Source organism: Muntiacus reevesi, chromosome 2, assembly GCF_963930625.1.
Source record: "Muntiacus reevesi chromosome 2, mMunRee1.1, whole genome shotgun sequence".
Taxonomy (NCBI): domain Eukaryota; kingdom Metazoa; phylum Chordata; class Mammalia; order Artiodactyla; family Cervidae; genus Muntiacus; species Muntiacus reevesi.
This window is the reverse complement of record NC_089250.1, coordinates 92,787,496-92,803,455: the sequence shown is the minus strand read 5'-3', so window position 1 is coordinate 92,803,455 and position 15,960 is coordinate 92,787,496. Positions and strand designations below refer to the sequence as shown.

The 15,960-nt window shown below is 52.5% G+C and overlaps 1 protein-coding gene across 2 annotated transcripts in view; it reads left to right on the top strand.

The window, feature by feature from the left end:
- Positions 1 to 15,960, top strand: part of PGBD5 (piggyBac transposable element derived 5) — a 96,368-nt gene that overhangs the window by 44,730 nt on the left and 35,678 nt on the right. For both annotated transcript variants that reach the window (XM_065919858.1, XM_065919857.1), the window contains exons 2-3: positions 9,577 to 10,004; positions 15,045 to 15,179. In XM_065919858.1, coding sequence (XP_065775930.1) covers positions 9,577 to 10,004; positions 15,045 to 15,179 — 563 coding nt within the window. The remainder of the gene's footprint in view (positions 1 to 9,576; positions 10,005 to 15,044; positions 15,180 to 15,960) is intronic.

The following is a 15,960-nucleotide window of genomic DNA, read 5'->3' as shown; positions in this document are numbered from 1 at the left end:
AAAATTTTGTTGTCTGGGCCACCCAGCCGGTGGTATTCTGTTCTAGAAGCCCAAACAGACCAAGACAAAGAGGTTAAGGAATGGGTCCAAGGTCACTCGCCTGGCAAGTCATAGAGCTGGGAGCAGTCCAGGGCCTCAACTTTGCTAGACGGCACCTATTTCAGAATCATGATAAGAGACTCACTAATACGATTATTTATATTCCTCAAAATTACTTACACCACTGTCTTATTGTTGCATTAGTCTTGGAAGGGAGATGAGGCAAGTTACCAATGAAAAACTGCAAGCCAGAGAAACAGCAGTTTCCCGGAGGTTCAGGTAGACACAGAATCCAGAGCAGGACAGCTCCCAACCCAGCCCCAGCTGTTCGCAAGCCCATCCTTAACACACACCTCCCTCCTCAGCTCGAAGGAGAAGGGAAAGCTGTGGGTTTGTGGAAGAAGCTCTCAGTGGGATGAGCCTGGTGCAGGCCTGGGGGGTTAAGTGAGCCTGGTATGGAGGGGCAGAGTGGGCCTGGTTGAGGCTGCGGAAGGGAGCCAGGGCCATGCTTTCTCAGGAGTGTTTCTACGGCAGGACTCACAGACACAGGAACTGTCACAGAATAGCCTTGTCATCTCTGGGCCTTAGGGTTACTGCCAGTAAGGGAATGCAGTTACAGTGAGATCTGTGATGCATCTGACTGACATCTGAGTCTGCTGAGCGGCAACATGGTGCCAGGCACGCAGTTTACAGCCTTGCCCGAGTTGTTGTTATCTTACTACTTATGTCGAGAACCAGATCTGGTCAGAGGAGTCAGAGTTCCTTGTTCTGCCTGTACAAACACGTCTGACCTGATCTCTCTTCACTGAGTCTGAAGAACGGCCTGTGCGCATGAGCTTGACTGTAGGAAACCACTGCTCCAGACCGAGAGGACACAGGGGTCCTTGGACCTGGGGGAGCCACAGGAGGGCACCCAGGGGAGGGGGCTGCCGTCCTTCCCTCCAGTGGCTGCCTCAGCTCAGTGCTCGTGGCGGTGATCACGGCACTTCTGCCCCGCAGTGCACAGCCAGGAGATGCTTCAGAGCAGGTTGGCTGCTCTGAAGTCAAGACACTGGTGTTGGCTCTCACACGTAAATCTTGTTTTCTGTGGGACAGGCGATTTCTTACATGTGCGTATGTGCCTCGTACACTGAATGTTTCTGAAGGTAGCATGTCATCCCTTCTCTGTGTACCAGTGCTTTGTCTTATGACTTCTGGTCAAGGTTATGGATTCAGTGTCTCTATTAGTCCACAAGTTAGCCTCTTTCTATAGGGATTGCACACTGTTATTCCTATGAGCATCATTGACTCAGATGCCTGATTCCAAAGCTGTTTTCTTTGTTATCAACTTCTTGGCCAGCCACTGTGCCACATTAGCCCGAGGAAGACGGCACACACACGCTTACACATGCGCTCACACAGGCGTGCACAGCGTCTACTCTTGTGTGTCCCCGAAGGAAGCCCTGCAGCTGATACACTACGTGACTGATGCTTACTTGGGGTTTTCCGGCCAGGTTTCTGAGGTTTTCTGATGGCTGTGGAGGATGGTTACCATTGACAGTCCTCTTTTGGAAGGCACCATTTAGGGGTCACCAGCAGTGATCTGAGCTCATTTCATGTGTTGGTAAGCTCTGCAGATCAGACCTAAACAGAAGGGAGAGGCTTGGTACCCACAGTTGCCCACTAGCATGGAGCAGGTTATCCTCCCGCCCCCAGCCACACGTCCGGGGATGTCGGGAGCACGACCAGGACTCCCAGCCAAGACCCCTTCCCCTGCACGGAGACCCCTGAATCCAGCTGTGAATTGTGTTTGTGAATTGTGTCTCTTAGCAGTGAACAAAAGTTCCGCAGGGCAGGAGGCTGTAGCACCCTCAAGTGGCCGTCTGACTGCATTCTGCAGGTGCAACTTGGATCTCAGGTGTTTGTCAAATAGCTGGCTTGCCCTGCATGCCAGCCACCAGGAGAAGGAAAGAAGAATGCCAGAGACAGGATGATTACTTCCGCTGAAGATGAAGACCAATTGTAGCTGGCAGTGAGAACACCAGGTCTGCCTGTTTTCTGTCACGCATTTATGGACTGTTAGGCCTCTGGGTGGTTTTATTTTATTCTTTTTACTTATTCAGTTCACTTCAGTCACTCAGTTGTGTCCAACTCTTTACGACCCCATGGACTGCAGCAGGCCACTCTTCCCTGTCCCATCACCAGTTCCCGGAGCTTGCTCAAACTCATGTCCATAAAGTTGGTAATGCCATCCAACCATCTCATCCTCTGTCATCCCCTTATCCTCCTGCCTTCAATCTTTCCCAGGATCAGGGTCTTTTCCAATGAGTCAGCCCTTCGCATCAAGGGGCCAAAGTATTGGAGCTTCAGCTTCAGCATCAGTTCTTCCAATGAATATTCAGGACTGATTTCCTTTAGGATGGACTGGTTTGATTTCCTTGCAGTCCAAGGGACTCTCAAGAGTCTTCTTCAATACCACAGTTCAAAAGCATCAGTTCTTCAGCGCTCAGCTTTCTTTATGGTCCAACTCTCACATCCATACATGACTACTGAAAAAACCATAGCTTTGACTATACACACCTTTGTCAGCAAAGTAATGACTCTGCTTTTTAATATGCTGTCTAGGTTTGTCATAGCTTTCCTTCCAAAGAGCAAGCGTCTTTTAATTTCATGACTGCAGTCACCATGTGCAGTGATTTTGGAGCCCAAGAAAATAAAGTCTGTCACTGTTTCCATTGTTTCCCCCATCTATTTGCCATGACGTGATGGGACCAGATGCCATGACCTTAGTTTTCTGAATTTGAGCTTTAAGCCAACTTTTTCACTCTCCTCTTTCACTTTCATCAAGAGGCTTTTTAGTTCCTCTTCACTTTCTGCCATAAGGGTGGTGTCATCTGCACATCTGAGGTTATTGATATTTCTCCCAGCAATCTTGATTCCAGCTTGTGCTTCTTCTAGCCCAGCATTTCTCATGATGTACTCTGCATAGAAGTTAAATAAGCAGGGTGACAATATACAGCCTTGACGTACTCCTTTTCCTGTTTGGAACCAGTCTGTTGTTCCATGTCCAGTTCTAAATGTTGCTTCTTGACCTGCATACAGATTTCTCCAGAGGCAGGTCAGGTGATCTAGTATTCCGTTCTCTTTAAGAATTTTCCACATTTTGTTGAGATCCACACAGTCAAAGGCTTTGGCATAGTCAATGAAGTGGAAATAGATATTTTTCTGAAACTCTCTTGTTTTTTTGATGATCCAATGGATGTTGGCAATTTGATCTCTGGTTCCTCTGCCTTTTCTAAATCCAGCTTGAACATTTGGAAATTCTCGGTTCACATACTGTTAAAGCCTGGCTTGAAGAATTTTGATCATTACTTTACTAGCATGTGAGATGAGTGCAATTGTGCAGTAGTTTGAACATTCTTTGGCATTACCTTTCTTTGGGATTGGAATGAAGAGTGACCTTTTCCAATCCTGTGGCCACTGCAGAGTTTTCCAACTTTGCTGGAATATTGAGTGCAGCTCTTTCACAGCATCATCTTTTAGAATTTGAAATAGCTCAGCTGGAATTCCATCACCTCCCACTAGCTTTGTTTGTAGTGATGGTTCCTAAGGTCCACTTGACTTTGCACTCCAGGATGTCTGATTCTAGGTGAGTGATCACACCATCGTAGTTATCTGGGTCGTGAAGACCTTTTTTGTATAGTTCTTCTCTGTGTTTTCTTGCCACCTCTTCTTAATATCTTCTGCTTCTGTTAGGTCCATACCATTTCTGTCCTTTATTGTGCTCATCTTTGCATGAAATGTTACCTTGGTATCTCTAATTTTCTTGAAGAGATCTGTAGTCTTTCCCATTCTGTTGTTTTCCTGTATTTCTTTGCATTGATCACTGAGAAAGGCTTTCTTATCTCTCCTTGCTATTCTTTGGAACTGCATTCAGATGGGAATATCTTTCCTTTTCTCCTTTGCCTTTTGTTTCTCTTTTCTCAGCTATCTGTAAGACCTCCTCAGACAACCATTTTACCTTCTTGCATTTCTCTTTTCTTGGAACACGAAAAAGAATCACATAGGTGATCACGGCCTCCTGTACAATGTTACAAACCTTCACCTATAGTCCTTCCGGTACTCTGTCCATCAGATCTGAGCCCTTGAATCTATTTGTCACTTCAACTGTATAATTGTAAGTGATCTGATTTAGGTCATACCTGAATGGCCTAGTGGTTTTCCCTACTTTCTTCAATTGAAGTCTGAATTTGGCAATAAGGAGTTCATGATCTGAGCCACAGTCCACTCCTGGTCTTGTTTTTGCTGACTGTATAGAGCTTCTTCATCTTCAACTGCTAAGAATATAATCAGTCTGATTTCATTATTGACCATCTGGTGATGTCCATGTGTAGAGTCTTGTGTTGTTGGAAGAGGGTGTTTGCTATGACCAGTGCGTTTTCTTGGCAAAACTCTGTTCAGCACTATCAGGCCCTGGTTGTGGCATATGGGATCTTAGTTCCCTGGCCAGGGATGGAACCCAGGCCCCCTGCATTGGGAGCATAGAGTCTTAGCCACTGGACAACCAGGAAAGTCCCATGCCTTAAGTTTTTTTTTTTTTCCATGTCTCAGACAAGAGTAATACTTTTGTGACAATGCAGGACATTCCGGTTGTATTTTTATGTCTGTTTGATTTGGCCTGGGGAGAAGTTATTTTATTATTTTTAAATCATTACTTCAAAATATTGTGTTTCTCATATATGTTGCCACACTGCTGACTAGTTGTACCAAAAAATGCCAGTATGTGCGAAATGCAAATTTCATCTCAAAATGAAAGCATCAGTCTCTAAAAGGTTGTGCTTTCAAAAGCACACAAAGCCAGCCTTTTCTTCCAGATGGCGCGGAGGTGGGGGTCAGTGCCACATGCGGGGTGCCCACTGGCCTTGGGTCTGCTTGGTGCGGTGGGTGGAGGGAGGGAGCAGCAGGAACGGCTTCCTTGGCACTGGGACCCGAGTCTCAGTGGGGTGGTTCTTACTCCAGTTTAAGACACAGAGAGGTTGTTTGGCATGCCTAAGGTCACACAGCCAGCAGCTGTGACAGAGGGGGGGAAAAAAGACATCAGAAGGTGCAGAAGGGCCAGGAGGAGTTCTTCAGCGGTTTCTGCCACTTCAGGGAGAAAGTGAGGAAATCAAACCCAACAAGACCCCAAGCCAACTCACCCAAGCTGGGCACCTGGTGGGTGTCTGTCATGCACCCCTCCCACATCATGTCCATGAACAAGCCTCTCCCACCCAGGGCTCACCTGGCCACCCCGCCGAGGAGGCCAGTGGAGTGCCAGCCCCGTCCCACCCTGCCCACCTGTCCAGGTCTTCTCCTACACACACGAGCTCCTGGCTGACCTGACCTGACCACTGGGCACATCAGCACAGGAGCCGCTGTCCTGACACCAGATCCTGCCCAGGGGGCTCAGCACTGATGCCTCTGCTCCTCCGGGAGCCTGGCTCCTTCCTCCTCCACTTGCTTTCCATCCACCCTCAGCAGGGATGTGTTGAACATACCATGTAGCAGGCTCCGAGGATGCAAGGTGACACGACAGCCTTGACCTCTGAGGGTGGGACAGCAGAGCAGACAAAGCAAGGTTGAGTTTCTAACAAAACACCCGTGGGCTGATAACTCACGAGGAGGGAGACCTGTGAGGGCTGAGACTGAGAAGCCCCATTGGGAGGGCAGGAAAGCCAATAGGGGGAACACATAACGAATGTGGAGGCCAAGGGGAGGCAGGCCTTGCCGTGGAAGCAGATGCCAGGACTCAGGCCTGGCACCAGCTCTGCTTGTGAGCTCTGTGCCTGCTCGGCATGGAGAGTGGTCCAGGATGAGTCTGGGGGAAGGGCACGCAGGGCCCCAGACCCTAAAGGCTTTGTAAGGAATCTGGACTAGCTTTTAGTGCAGTGAGAAAGCATGAGGGTATTTTCATTAAGCAGCAGAGTATTGTGGTTCAGTTTGTGTTTTTAAAATAATTTCCCTGTTGCCTTCAATTATTTGGGGAGGGGCATGCCCTTGGGGGAGGCTGTTTTCCTTGTCCAGGCCAGAGGCAGCAGCCACGTGCATAGGGGAGCAGCAGGGGCTGCTTGGCTGCATGGTGTGGAGGTGGGGCAGGACGTGCTGTGGGGGAGATAAGGGGTGCAGGAGACCAGGGGTTCGTGGTGGTTCAGGTTTCTGACTGAGATCACTGGGGGACTGGCAGGGAGGAGCCAAGGGGAAGGACAGTGGAAACCTGGGGTTTCAGTCCAGGCACAGTTTAAGGGATGAACCTTCGTTGCCTATCCTGTACAAATGAAAGTGAGAGGTGACTGTGGCTGCTGGGGGAAGGAGGCCCCCAACCGCGGGCTCAGGCCCCCCACAGCCTCACTCACTGGTCGTCCTTGGCGGTGCCCAGCCCACCTGGAGGGCACTGGGTGAGGAGCCGACAGAGGGGCGTGCCCTGGCCACCCACCTGCTCTGCCGGGTCCCTGCTGAGCCGGCGACTTCAGGAGTAGCCCCAGACCGCACCCACTCCATATGCAGCAAGGGACCCCCTCAAGTGTGGTCCACGTGCTCACGGCGCTTCACCGGCCCAGCCCTGGGGCCAGCCCAGACCCTGTGCCCCTCGACACCTCCGGCTGCTCGCCCTCCTGCACAGTCCTCCGAGTGTGAGCCGCTGGTTCTGGGCCCAGGGCCTCTGCACGAGACGGTCTCTCTGCCTGAAAGACTGACATCCCCACCCCCAGCCCCCTAGGCTGACGCCTCTCCACCCATGCAGCCTATCCCACATGGCCCCTTCAGGGAGCCTCCCAGACCTGTCCCCGGGATCTGGATTCAGGGTCGTCTTGTAGGCAAGCCTCCCGCAGCCAGACATCACCTGGTCACTCTCCGCTGCCTGCTCCCCTCACCACATCGAGAACTTCTGGGGACTGAATCGCTCTTACTCCTTTCTACTGCTGAGGGGACCACGACACCCTAGTGTGATATATTCCCTGCCACCCTCAAGTGACAGTCTCCTTTACAAATGGGGCATCTGCTTTTCTAGTTGCTGCTGAGGTGGTTTTCCTCGCTGGGGGTCGAGCTTTGCCGAGTGACTGTCAGTGCCCCTGGTCTGTGGGATCCTGGGTTTGCTCCCCTGGAGGGTGAGGAAACCAGGTTTGTGGTGGTGATGGACCTTGATGGAAAGGCTTAGTGAGACCATGGAGGGGTGGCAGTGGTGGGGGGACAGGACTGTGTGAGTGTATTAGCTGGACACCAGAATCGACCTGGGCAGGCGCTGCTCTCCCCCCAACCCTCCCCCATCTCATGCTACTTTTGCCTTTTTGCAAGGAAGAGTCTCCGTTCCCTCCAGAGTTGCTCCTGGCTGTGCTCTGGAACCCTTTTTGGACCACTGCAGAGGTGGAGGGAGGTCCTGCGGTGGGAGGGCTCAGCACCTGGCTCGAGTTGTGAGCTTGCTGTGTGCAGACAGCCACGTCCCCGCTGGATGAGAGGAGGGTGGGGTTTGTAACCACAGGCAGCAGCAGGCGACTGGGCTGGCCCTGGGCTCTGTGGGTCAAAGGTCACCGCTGTAAGGACTCAGTGGTGGGCGGCCTTGGGCTTGTCCTCACACTCCTGAGCTCCTGTTTCCTCACCTGCAGAGTGGGCTGATGCCTCCCAGGATGGGAGGACTGCACAGTTAATCCCTGGAAAAACTCTTGGTCAGTGAATCAAAAGTGAGGGAGTCTCACCTTGGCTGGGGACCTGCACACCTTCAGGGCTCCGTTAGTTGATGGCAGGGACCCACTTTCCCTGCCCTCCCTCCCTCCCCGTGACTGCCCATAACAGCACCTCACATGTGAAGAATCACAACTACTGAAGAAAGCCATAGAGGCTGCTTGTAAATCAAATTAAATAGTTAAGAGGGTATCTGCTACTTCCTAGTTTCTTCATTAAGCAGTTGGTCAGGCCTGGGTCTGCTGTGTGAATTCATTTTGAAATGGCCTGGGAGGCAAAATGACTTTAAACATAACTTTTGGAAGAGACAATTTCATTCTACTTACTCAGCATGATGCAGCAATTAAAATGATGGTTTTCCTCCTTTTTGAGAGCTACCCCTGAATAATTTATGACTTCACCCACCAGCGGCTGCAAGGTTCGCTGAAATAAAATTAATTCCAGCAGGGTGGCTGTGGAGCAGAGCCCGTCTTCCCAGCCTCATTGTCCAGTCGGCCTGGGCCGGTGCCCATTGCACCAGGACTGTCTGGAGCCCTTCTAAGAAACGACTGGTGAAAGAAGATATGGTGGCCACTTTGCTCTTTGGGCCTTGGTTTCCTCTGTAAAACGAGGGCAACTAGAGCACTCTCTAGCCCTCAGGCCGCCGTCCCTGGCTTCCCTGGGTACTGTCTTAGCAGAGGTTACCCAGTCATAGATACCTCTGCAGGGGCAGGCGCTGTGTTGGGTGCGCTCCCTGCCCCACAGACAGCACAGTGAGGCTGCTCTTGCTGCCCATTTTACGAGCAGGAGAGATGAAATCTGCCCCAAGACTGTGCAGCCAGTGGGAAGGAAATTTAGGATTTCACCTCCCAAGTCTGCCCGTCTGAATTTATTAGTAAGACCTTGGATGTCTCCTGTACATTGTCAGCCTTAATTTTGCTGTAGAAAAGTTGTTTTTCAGAGACCGTCTAAATCAATAGTAGAGAAAGGTTTGAGTGGGGCTGGGGTTAAAGTTCTGAAGAATCTGCACAGCTTTTATTAGAAATCATTAGGGCTTCCCTGGTGCCTCAGATGGTAAAGAATCTGCCTACAGTGTGGGAGACCTAGGTTCGATCTCTGGGTTGGGAAGATCCCCTGGAAAATCCCCATGGACAGGGGAGCCCGGCGGGCTACAGTCCATGTGGTCGCAAAGACTCAGACACAAGTGAGTGACTAAGCAGAGCACAGCTCATACAGATGCAACGGAAGCAAAGCTTGTCTCCTTTAAGTCTCTACAGACCGTTAGTCTGGTTTCCCTGGAGTTGAAAGTGATGTTTCTTAAGGACGAATGTATGTGTGTGTGTTTCTAAAGACTGTCCCTGCATTTGTAAAAACTTTTTATTGCATTGGTGAAATTATCTAAATAAACCCCTTCAGATTTATTTACTAATAAATTTAGAGTCACCAGGTAGAGAGTGCCTGATAAATTGCTCTCACCTGAATGGAATCTTTCAGGCCCCAAGTGGTAAAAAGCATTCCAAAGTCACCTCAATTAACAAGGAAATGAGAGCCAGAAAGACACGCCGAGCTCTTTGTTCCAGGTGTCTTTGGGCCTCCACCGCCCTCCCCTGCGCGTCTTTCTCTTCTGATCCTGTTTCTGGGTTTGCCAGGCCTGTGGGGGCGGGATGGGGAGGCGTGTGCAGGATTCGGTGGGGACACGGGGCCCAGAGAGCAGCAGCGGGGTGTCCTGTCCGGAGAGTGGGCAGGACGGCTTCCGGATGGGTGTCTGGGTCCTTCCGGGAGGGCGTGGGGGCGCGGGCGCTCGGGCGGAGGCCCGGTTTGGGGACGCGGTTGGCCGCAGCAGTAGCGCTTGGCCTGCCTGTCCAGGTCCCACCCAGAAGATGCCCCCCAGCGCCAGCGCCATGGACTTCTTCCAGCTCTTCGTCCCTGACAACGTCCTCAAGAACATGGTGGTGCAGACCAACCTGTACGCCAAGAAGTTCCAGGAGCGCTTTGGCAGCGACGGGGCCTGGGCGGACGTGACGCTGCCGGAGATGAAGGCGTTCCTGGGCTACGTCATCTCCACCAGCACCTCCCACTGCGAGTCGGTCCTCAGCATCTGGAGCGGCGGCTTCTACAGCAACCGCAGCCTCGCGCTGGTCATGAGCCAGGCCCGCTTCGAGAAGATCCTCAAGTACTTCCACGTCGTGGCCTTCCGCTCCAGCCAGACCACGCACGGCCTCTACAAGGTCCAGCCCTTCCTGGACTCCCTGCAGAGTGGCTTCGATTCTGCCTTCAGGCCTTCCCAAACCCAGGTGAGGCCGTGGGCCCCGGGCCGGGCCTCCCGGGGCGGCAGCGGGCAGGGAGGCAGCGGTGGCCATGGCTCCTTCCGTCCCGCCTGTACCCCGAGGTCACTTCCGGGCCATCCCTGCGCAGCCACAGCCCATCCCGTCCCCATCTGATCAGAGGAAGGTGGTGGGGGAACGGCCCCAAACCACATTGAGCTCTCTGCTCCGAGAGGGTTTCCCTCCTCTTCTCTCCTCCTCCTTCTCCGTTAATTATCCTTTCTTTCTCAGCTGTGGTTTGCTCAGGGTAATGCTCATTTCCTTGTATTCTCTGAGTACCGTGCTCACCTGCTGGTGGGAAGGAAAGTGAGCGGCCTTCTAGGGGTGCAGGGAAGGAGGCTGGGGTCCAGCGTTCTCAGGCCAGGGGAGTGGCTCACGTGCTGGGTGCCCGGCGCGCATGAAGAGTGGGTGCCGTTGAGGGAGTTGATGCAGCCAGCTGTCAGCCATGACCCTGACTGTCACAGCCCCTCACCTTCCTCGCTACCTAAACGGGGCTGTTTGCTCTCAGCCCTGGCCTCCGGTCGACTATGAAAGTCGCATTTGGTTGTGGTGACAAAGTTCCAGAAGTCATCCTCAAAGTTGCTGTGCTGGTCTGGTAAACTTGAGAAGGTGACTCTTCCCAGAGATTGCTCTAACCACATCATCAGGAGGTTCCTGGCCTAAGTGAGCCAAATTCCCTCTGACTTGTCCCATGTGGAGAGAAAAATCTTACTTCTCTTTCATTTGTACGTTTAAAAATCTACCTACCCACCCACTTTTCCTTATGCTTTTCATTAAGGGCCTTTGTAATGAGCCTCAGGCTCTTTTTGCGTTTCTCTTAGAGATGTCCGCCAAATTTCCTATCCTATCTTCACTGCACGACTTTAAAGCATGGGGTTTCTGTGGGGAAGATAATGCCCTCTCTGCCTTTGCAGGCTTCCCAGCTCCAGGGCCCCCTGTGATTCCCAGTTTCCCAAATCCTGCAGCTATTTACAGTGCAACAAATGCTGTTTGATCTTGGCCCTCACTTTCCTTCTTACCAAGACATGGGGTCTTAGGGGACACAACCTCTGCCTTATATAAAAGGCCCTACAGGACCAAGTACAGGGCTGAGCATGGTTTGTTTGTTTGTTTGTTTCACTGAATATTTGCTTGGTTGAAAACGAACCAAACCAGACACATTGGCTGGGACGCAAGGGGAAAAAACAATATTCTGACCATACTGAAGTCAAACATTAGAAGAGCTGCTGGAGAGGTCTGGGTGCTCGCTAAGTGTAAGTGTCTTTTGAGAGTTAACCAACCAGGTCCCTAGGTGATTAGTATTTAACAGCCTGAAGATGAGGCTGCCGATGGCCCTTCCAGCCACTAGAAGAGCTGTACCCGTGATTATACCCATGTTTGTCGTGTGCCTGCCAGGTACCGACCCTGTGCTATCTGATCCCTCTGGAGCAGCAGCATTAGACACTGAGACCTACATCCCAGGCGATCCCCGCAGCCCCCTGTGTGTGTGTCCCTGGGGTCTGCTTGGCCAGTGGTCACACTGCAGCGCCCACTAGCAGGTTCTGAGCTGTGTGGACTCACCCCCTCCCTCCCCAGACAGGGGCGCTGGGATGGGGCAGCACTGTCCCCCTGGGTCTTGCCCTCCTGTGCCCGCAGACGGCTGTGAGGAGTGACCCCGGAGAGGTGGTCACTTTATTCTTGCTGCCCGCATCTTTTCTTTGGATCCAGTTGATGAAACTGAAAAAAGAGGGACTGACATGAGCTTCAGATTGGGGAGTGGCTCTCTAGTCATGTTAGGTTCTTTTTTTTTTTTTCCTCTTCCTTTGCTTTTTTTTATTTTATTTTATTTAGTTTTTTTGCCTTTGTACTTGCAAATGTATTTGTTCTTGTTGCTACCATTTTCCATCCCGTGCTCTGTGTGGTGGTCAGGATCCCAGCAGGAAACAAATGCTGTGTTCTAGAAGGGCAGCTACAGAGAACCGGAAGCAGGGACTGTGGACATTCAGGGTTTAGGCGGATCATCCAGGTGGTGACCCCCTGGGCTGGCAACAGCGGGAAGCCGAAGTGCTGAGGAGGGGGGAGCAATGGCTTCAGCCTCAGGGGCCTGATGGCACAGGCAGGCACAGTCTCTTGTTCATCCCTCCCTTGTAGCCACAGAAGGCGGACACTGAGGGTAGGGCCCCGGGATGTGGTTTATGAGAGGTTGGCCTCCAGGCCCCAGTGCAGGGTGGGAAGGTGAAAAGGGAGTCTGGGGGGCAAACAGTACCTAGTATAGACCACCCAACAGACAGAACTTGAGGCAGAGGGGAAGTCAGAACCCCTGGGGTCAGCTTTCCAATGTGCTGATGACAACCTGGAATTTCCTCTTCCTCCCAACTCGGCCCCATTGAGCCAGCTCTGTCAGGAGGCTGGAGCAGGATCAGATAAAGGGGATGAGACCAGAAAGTGTGCGTGCAGTGTGTGGAGCACTTGGGGTCCTGCCCACATGGGCTGTCGAGTGGTGGCTCTGGGCACATGCTCAGCCTCTCTGCCGTGAAGGCCACCTCATCCTTACACACACAACCGTCAGTATCACGTACGTCTTTGTTAAATGAAACAAAGGAAACTTTTGAGCTTTCCTGGCTTTCCAGTTGGCTCTGAGACATTCCATTCAAGGAGAAGGTGTGTTTGCGAGTAGCTGCCCAGCTCCCCTGAGCCCTCGGGGCTCTGTTGACGGGACTTCACTCTGCCTGTGAGACCAGTGGAAATAGCCCCTGTTCCATCCCCACCAGACATGTGGCTGCTGTGTTCCCGACTCCCAGGAGTGGCTCTGCATCCCCACTGTACACACACCCCACCTCAGCACACAGCACCCTCACACACACCCTCTGCCCTGCAGTCTCCTTTTTATTCCAGCAAATGTGACCCTTTGGGTGAGTTTACAAAGTCTTCAGAGGGTCCCCAGGATCGACCTGTAACCCAAGCTGTGGTGTGTGCCCAGACATGAGTATTCATACACATACTGAATGGGGAGACTGAACGCATCTTCTCACGCCTGGGGGAAGGTTAGTTGGAGGAGGATCTGGGGAGGGCTTGTGAAAGGACATGACTGCCTTGTCTCCCCTGCCCAACTCCTGCCCCTCACCTGAGCGCGCCACCCGAGGAGGGCCTCAGACAGCACGCGGGGTGAGGTGGTGCTGGCCCCTGCGGCCTGGTGAGGAGGAGGCAGTGTTTGGAACTCTGTAGAGCACCCTGCCCTGCACTGTGGCTGCTCCACGTTCCCGCAAGGAGGGTGGGAAAGAGGAGAAGCCATGGAGGCCAGAAGCTACTGCTGACCCTCTTGCTTTGGTGAAACGTCTAATGACATATAAATTTGAACAGATTCTGTGCTGTGGTAAGTGCAGGTGGAATAGAGGACGTTGGCTTTCTGAAGAGCCGGGAGAGGGCCGCATCTTCCCCACTCTGCTCCATCCACCGCTCCCCCAGCCCATGTGTGGGACGCGGCCATCCTTCTAGAGTGTATTCCAAATGGGCTTTGAATATGTGATGAGCCGTGTGGAGCTGGGCATGGGTCAGCTTCTCCAGCCTCCCCTTCATGAGTTCAAGGCAAGGCAGGCCTTGTTCAACGGCTCCTGCTTCCAACAACAGAAAACCGCAGGGGCTGGTGTGCACGCCTGAGACCCAGCACTGCGGGGCAGTCATTTCTCAAGTGGGATTCGAGTGAACATTAACAGGAGAATGGAAGGCTACTGCCCATGTCACGGTTGGTCCGTGTTAATCTCTGTCCCGCCCTTATCGGGCCATGTTCTGACATCACCTGGGAGCTTGTTGGAAAGGCAGAAAGTCAGGCTCTGCCCCAAACTTACTGGAACAGAAGCCACATTACAGTAAGATTTCCAGGTGACTGATGTGTTCATTCAAGTTGAGAAGCCCTGATGGAGAGTGGCATTGGCACACAGTGGCCAGGTGTTGTAGACTTGGAGGGCCATGTGGTCTGTGTTGGCACCTTGTAGCCTGAAAGCAGCTGCTGACAGTGTATCAGTGAAGGGCACGGTGGGTTTCAGTACAACTTAATTTACAGCGGGGGGTAGGCTGGGCTGCAGTTTGCCAGCCCCTGATCCAGAGAGTTGTGAAGAGTTCTTGGAATCATAGTGTTTCTAGCATTCTGTCAATACATTTCAGTGACCCACACACATACGTACCAGCTTGTAAGTACGCTTGAAATTGGATTGGAAGGGAAGTGTAGCAGTTTCCTAAAATTTACCCAAAAGTCCCCCCCAAAGCTTTAGCTTGCAAAAACAGAACTTGAAACACCTCTGGAACCTGTTTTCATTGTCCCGTTTCTTTTTGCTTCACTGTCTTATAATTGAAAAAAAAGTCCTATTATTGTGCCATCAAAAAGTGGGAAGAGGTGAAGTGAGTTTAAAAATTGCCTGGGGAGTCCCATGTCAGAAAAGACAGGATGACCTGGGGGAGAGCCAGAGGCTGGGCCATGGCAACGAGGGAACTGGGTCATCTTGGGAATGGTTTTAAAAAGAGAATGTTTGACCTGGGAAAAAGAAGGTCAGGGGCTTGCATGAGAGCTGTTCAGAAAACCTAAAGAAATCATGTGTTTGTCTCCATTTCTCACAGGGGAGAAGTCAGTTCAGTAGGTTTAGGTTAGATGTAGATCAGCTTTGAGTCAGAGAGCGGTTGGAGCGTGCATCTGTGGAAAGGTCTTCCTTGAAAGGAAGTAGCTGCCCTCCGCGGGCATGTTTAGCTGGGAGGTCCCTCTCCCAAGTGAGAGTTTGGACTGAGTAACTTATCATGCCAATAACTAAGTAGCATGGCAGTTTCCATTTACTAAATACTTGCTAAGTGCTTACTTAATCCTCCCCCAAACACTGGTGTAGGCAACTGAGGAGACCCAGGGACACTCAGGATCAGAGAAATAAAGTGCCTTAGCCAAGGTCGCATGGCTGATCAAAGGCAAGGACTAGATTTGAGCCCAGACCTAGTGACCCCCTGAGCTCATGCTGCCGTCCTGCGTCTCTGCTTTGCCTTTCCTGGCAGGTGCTACATGAACCCCTGATTGACGAGGATCCCGTGTTCATCGCCACATGCACAGAGAGGGAGCTGCGGAAGAGGAAAAAGCGGAAATTTAGCCTCTGGGTCCGGCAGTGCTCTTCCACCGGCTTCATCATCCAGGTGAGCTCTGGGCTGGCCCCGGAGGGCAGGGAGGACTTGGTAACCAGTGAACTTGCTTCCTTGCCCTGTTCTCTGCGCGTCACTGGATGCTGCAGCTGAGGCTGGGTGGGCTGCTCTCCTCCTTGCAGGGGAACGGGGGTGACTGCCACTGCCTCCTGCATGTTCCTTCTGCCCGCCCCAGCCCCTCTGATCAAATAACCGCTGTGAAAACAGATCGGGGCTCAGTACCTGCACTGCAAGCCAGCGGCTTCACCAGCACAGTGGACACAGAGGTGGCTGCCGTGACTCTTGAGAGCACCCCGTGTAATGTCCCAGAGAGACTCCCTTCCAGTCCCGAGGACACCTCCTCTAGGCTGCCAGTGGTGTCAGGAGCTCAGTTCTCTGAGCCAGCCATGCTGCCTGTTCCCTGCCCTGCTCTTCTGTTTTGGAAGAGGTGGCCAAGCTCTGCTGCAGGAACAGCATCAGACGTTGAGCTCCTGGAGCAGGCAGGGTGCAGAGCACACAGGAGGAAGTGGGGCTGGCAAGCAGACCCCGCCTCACTGCCCTGCCAGGCTGCAGCGCCAGGCCCAAGGCGTGAGGGTTGGCATGCCTCCTGCCCCCACAGCGAAGGAGTCATAGGAAGGTTAAGCTGAGCGTCTCCTCTGGATGTGCCCCCGTGCATGCGCCCCTCAACAGCCCGCCTTCCCCTCGGGCTTCAGGGCCTCTGCTGAGGCTGGCCTGGGGTCTCCAGCTGGCCTCACCTCCAGGCTGCAGACTGTTGTCACAGGGACCCACCCCAGAG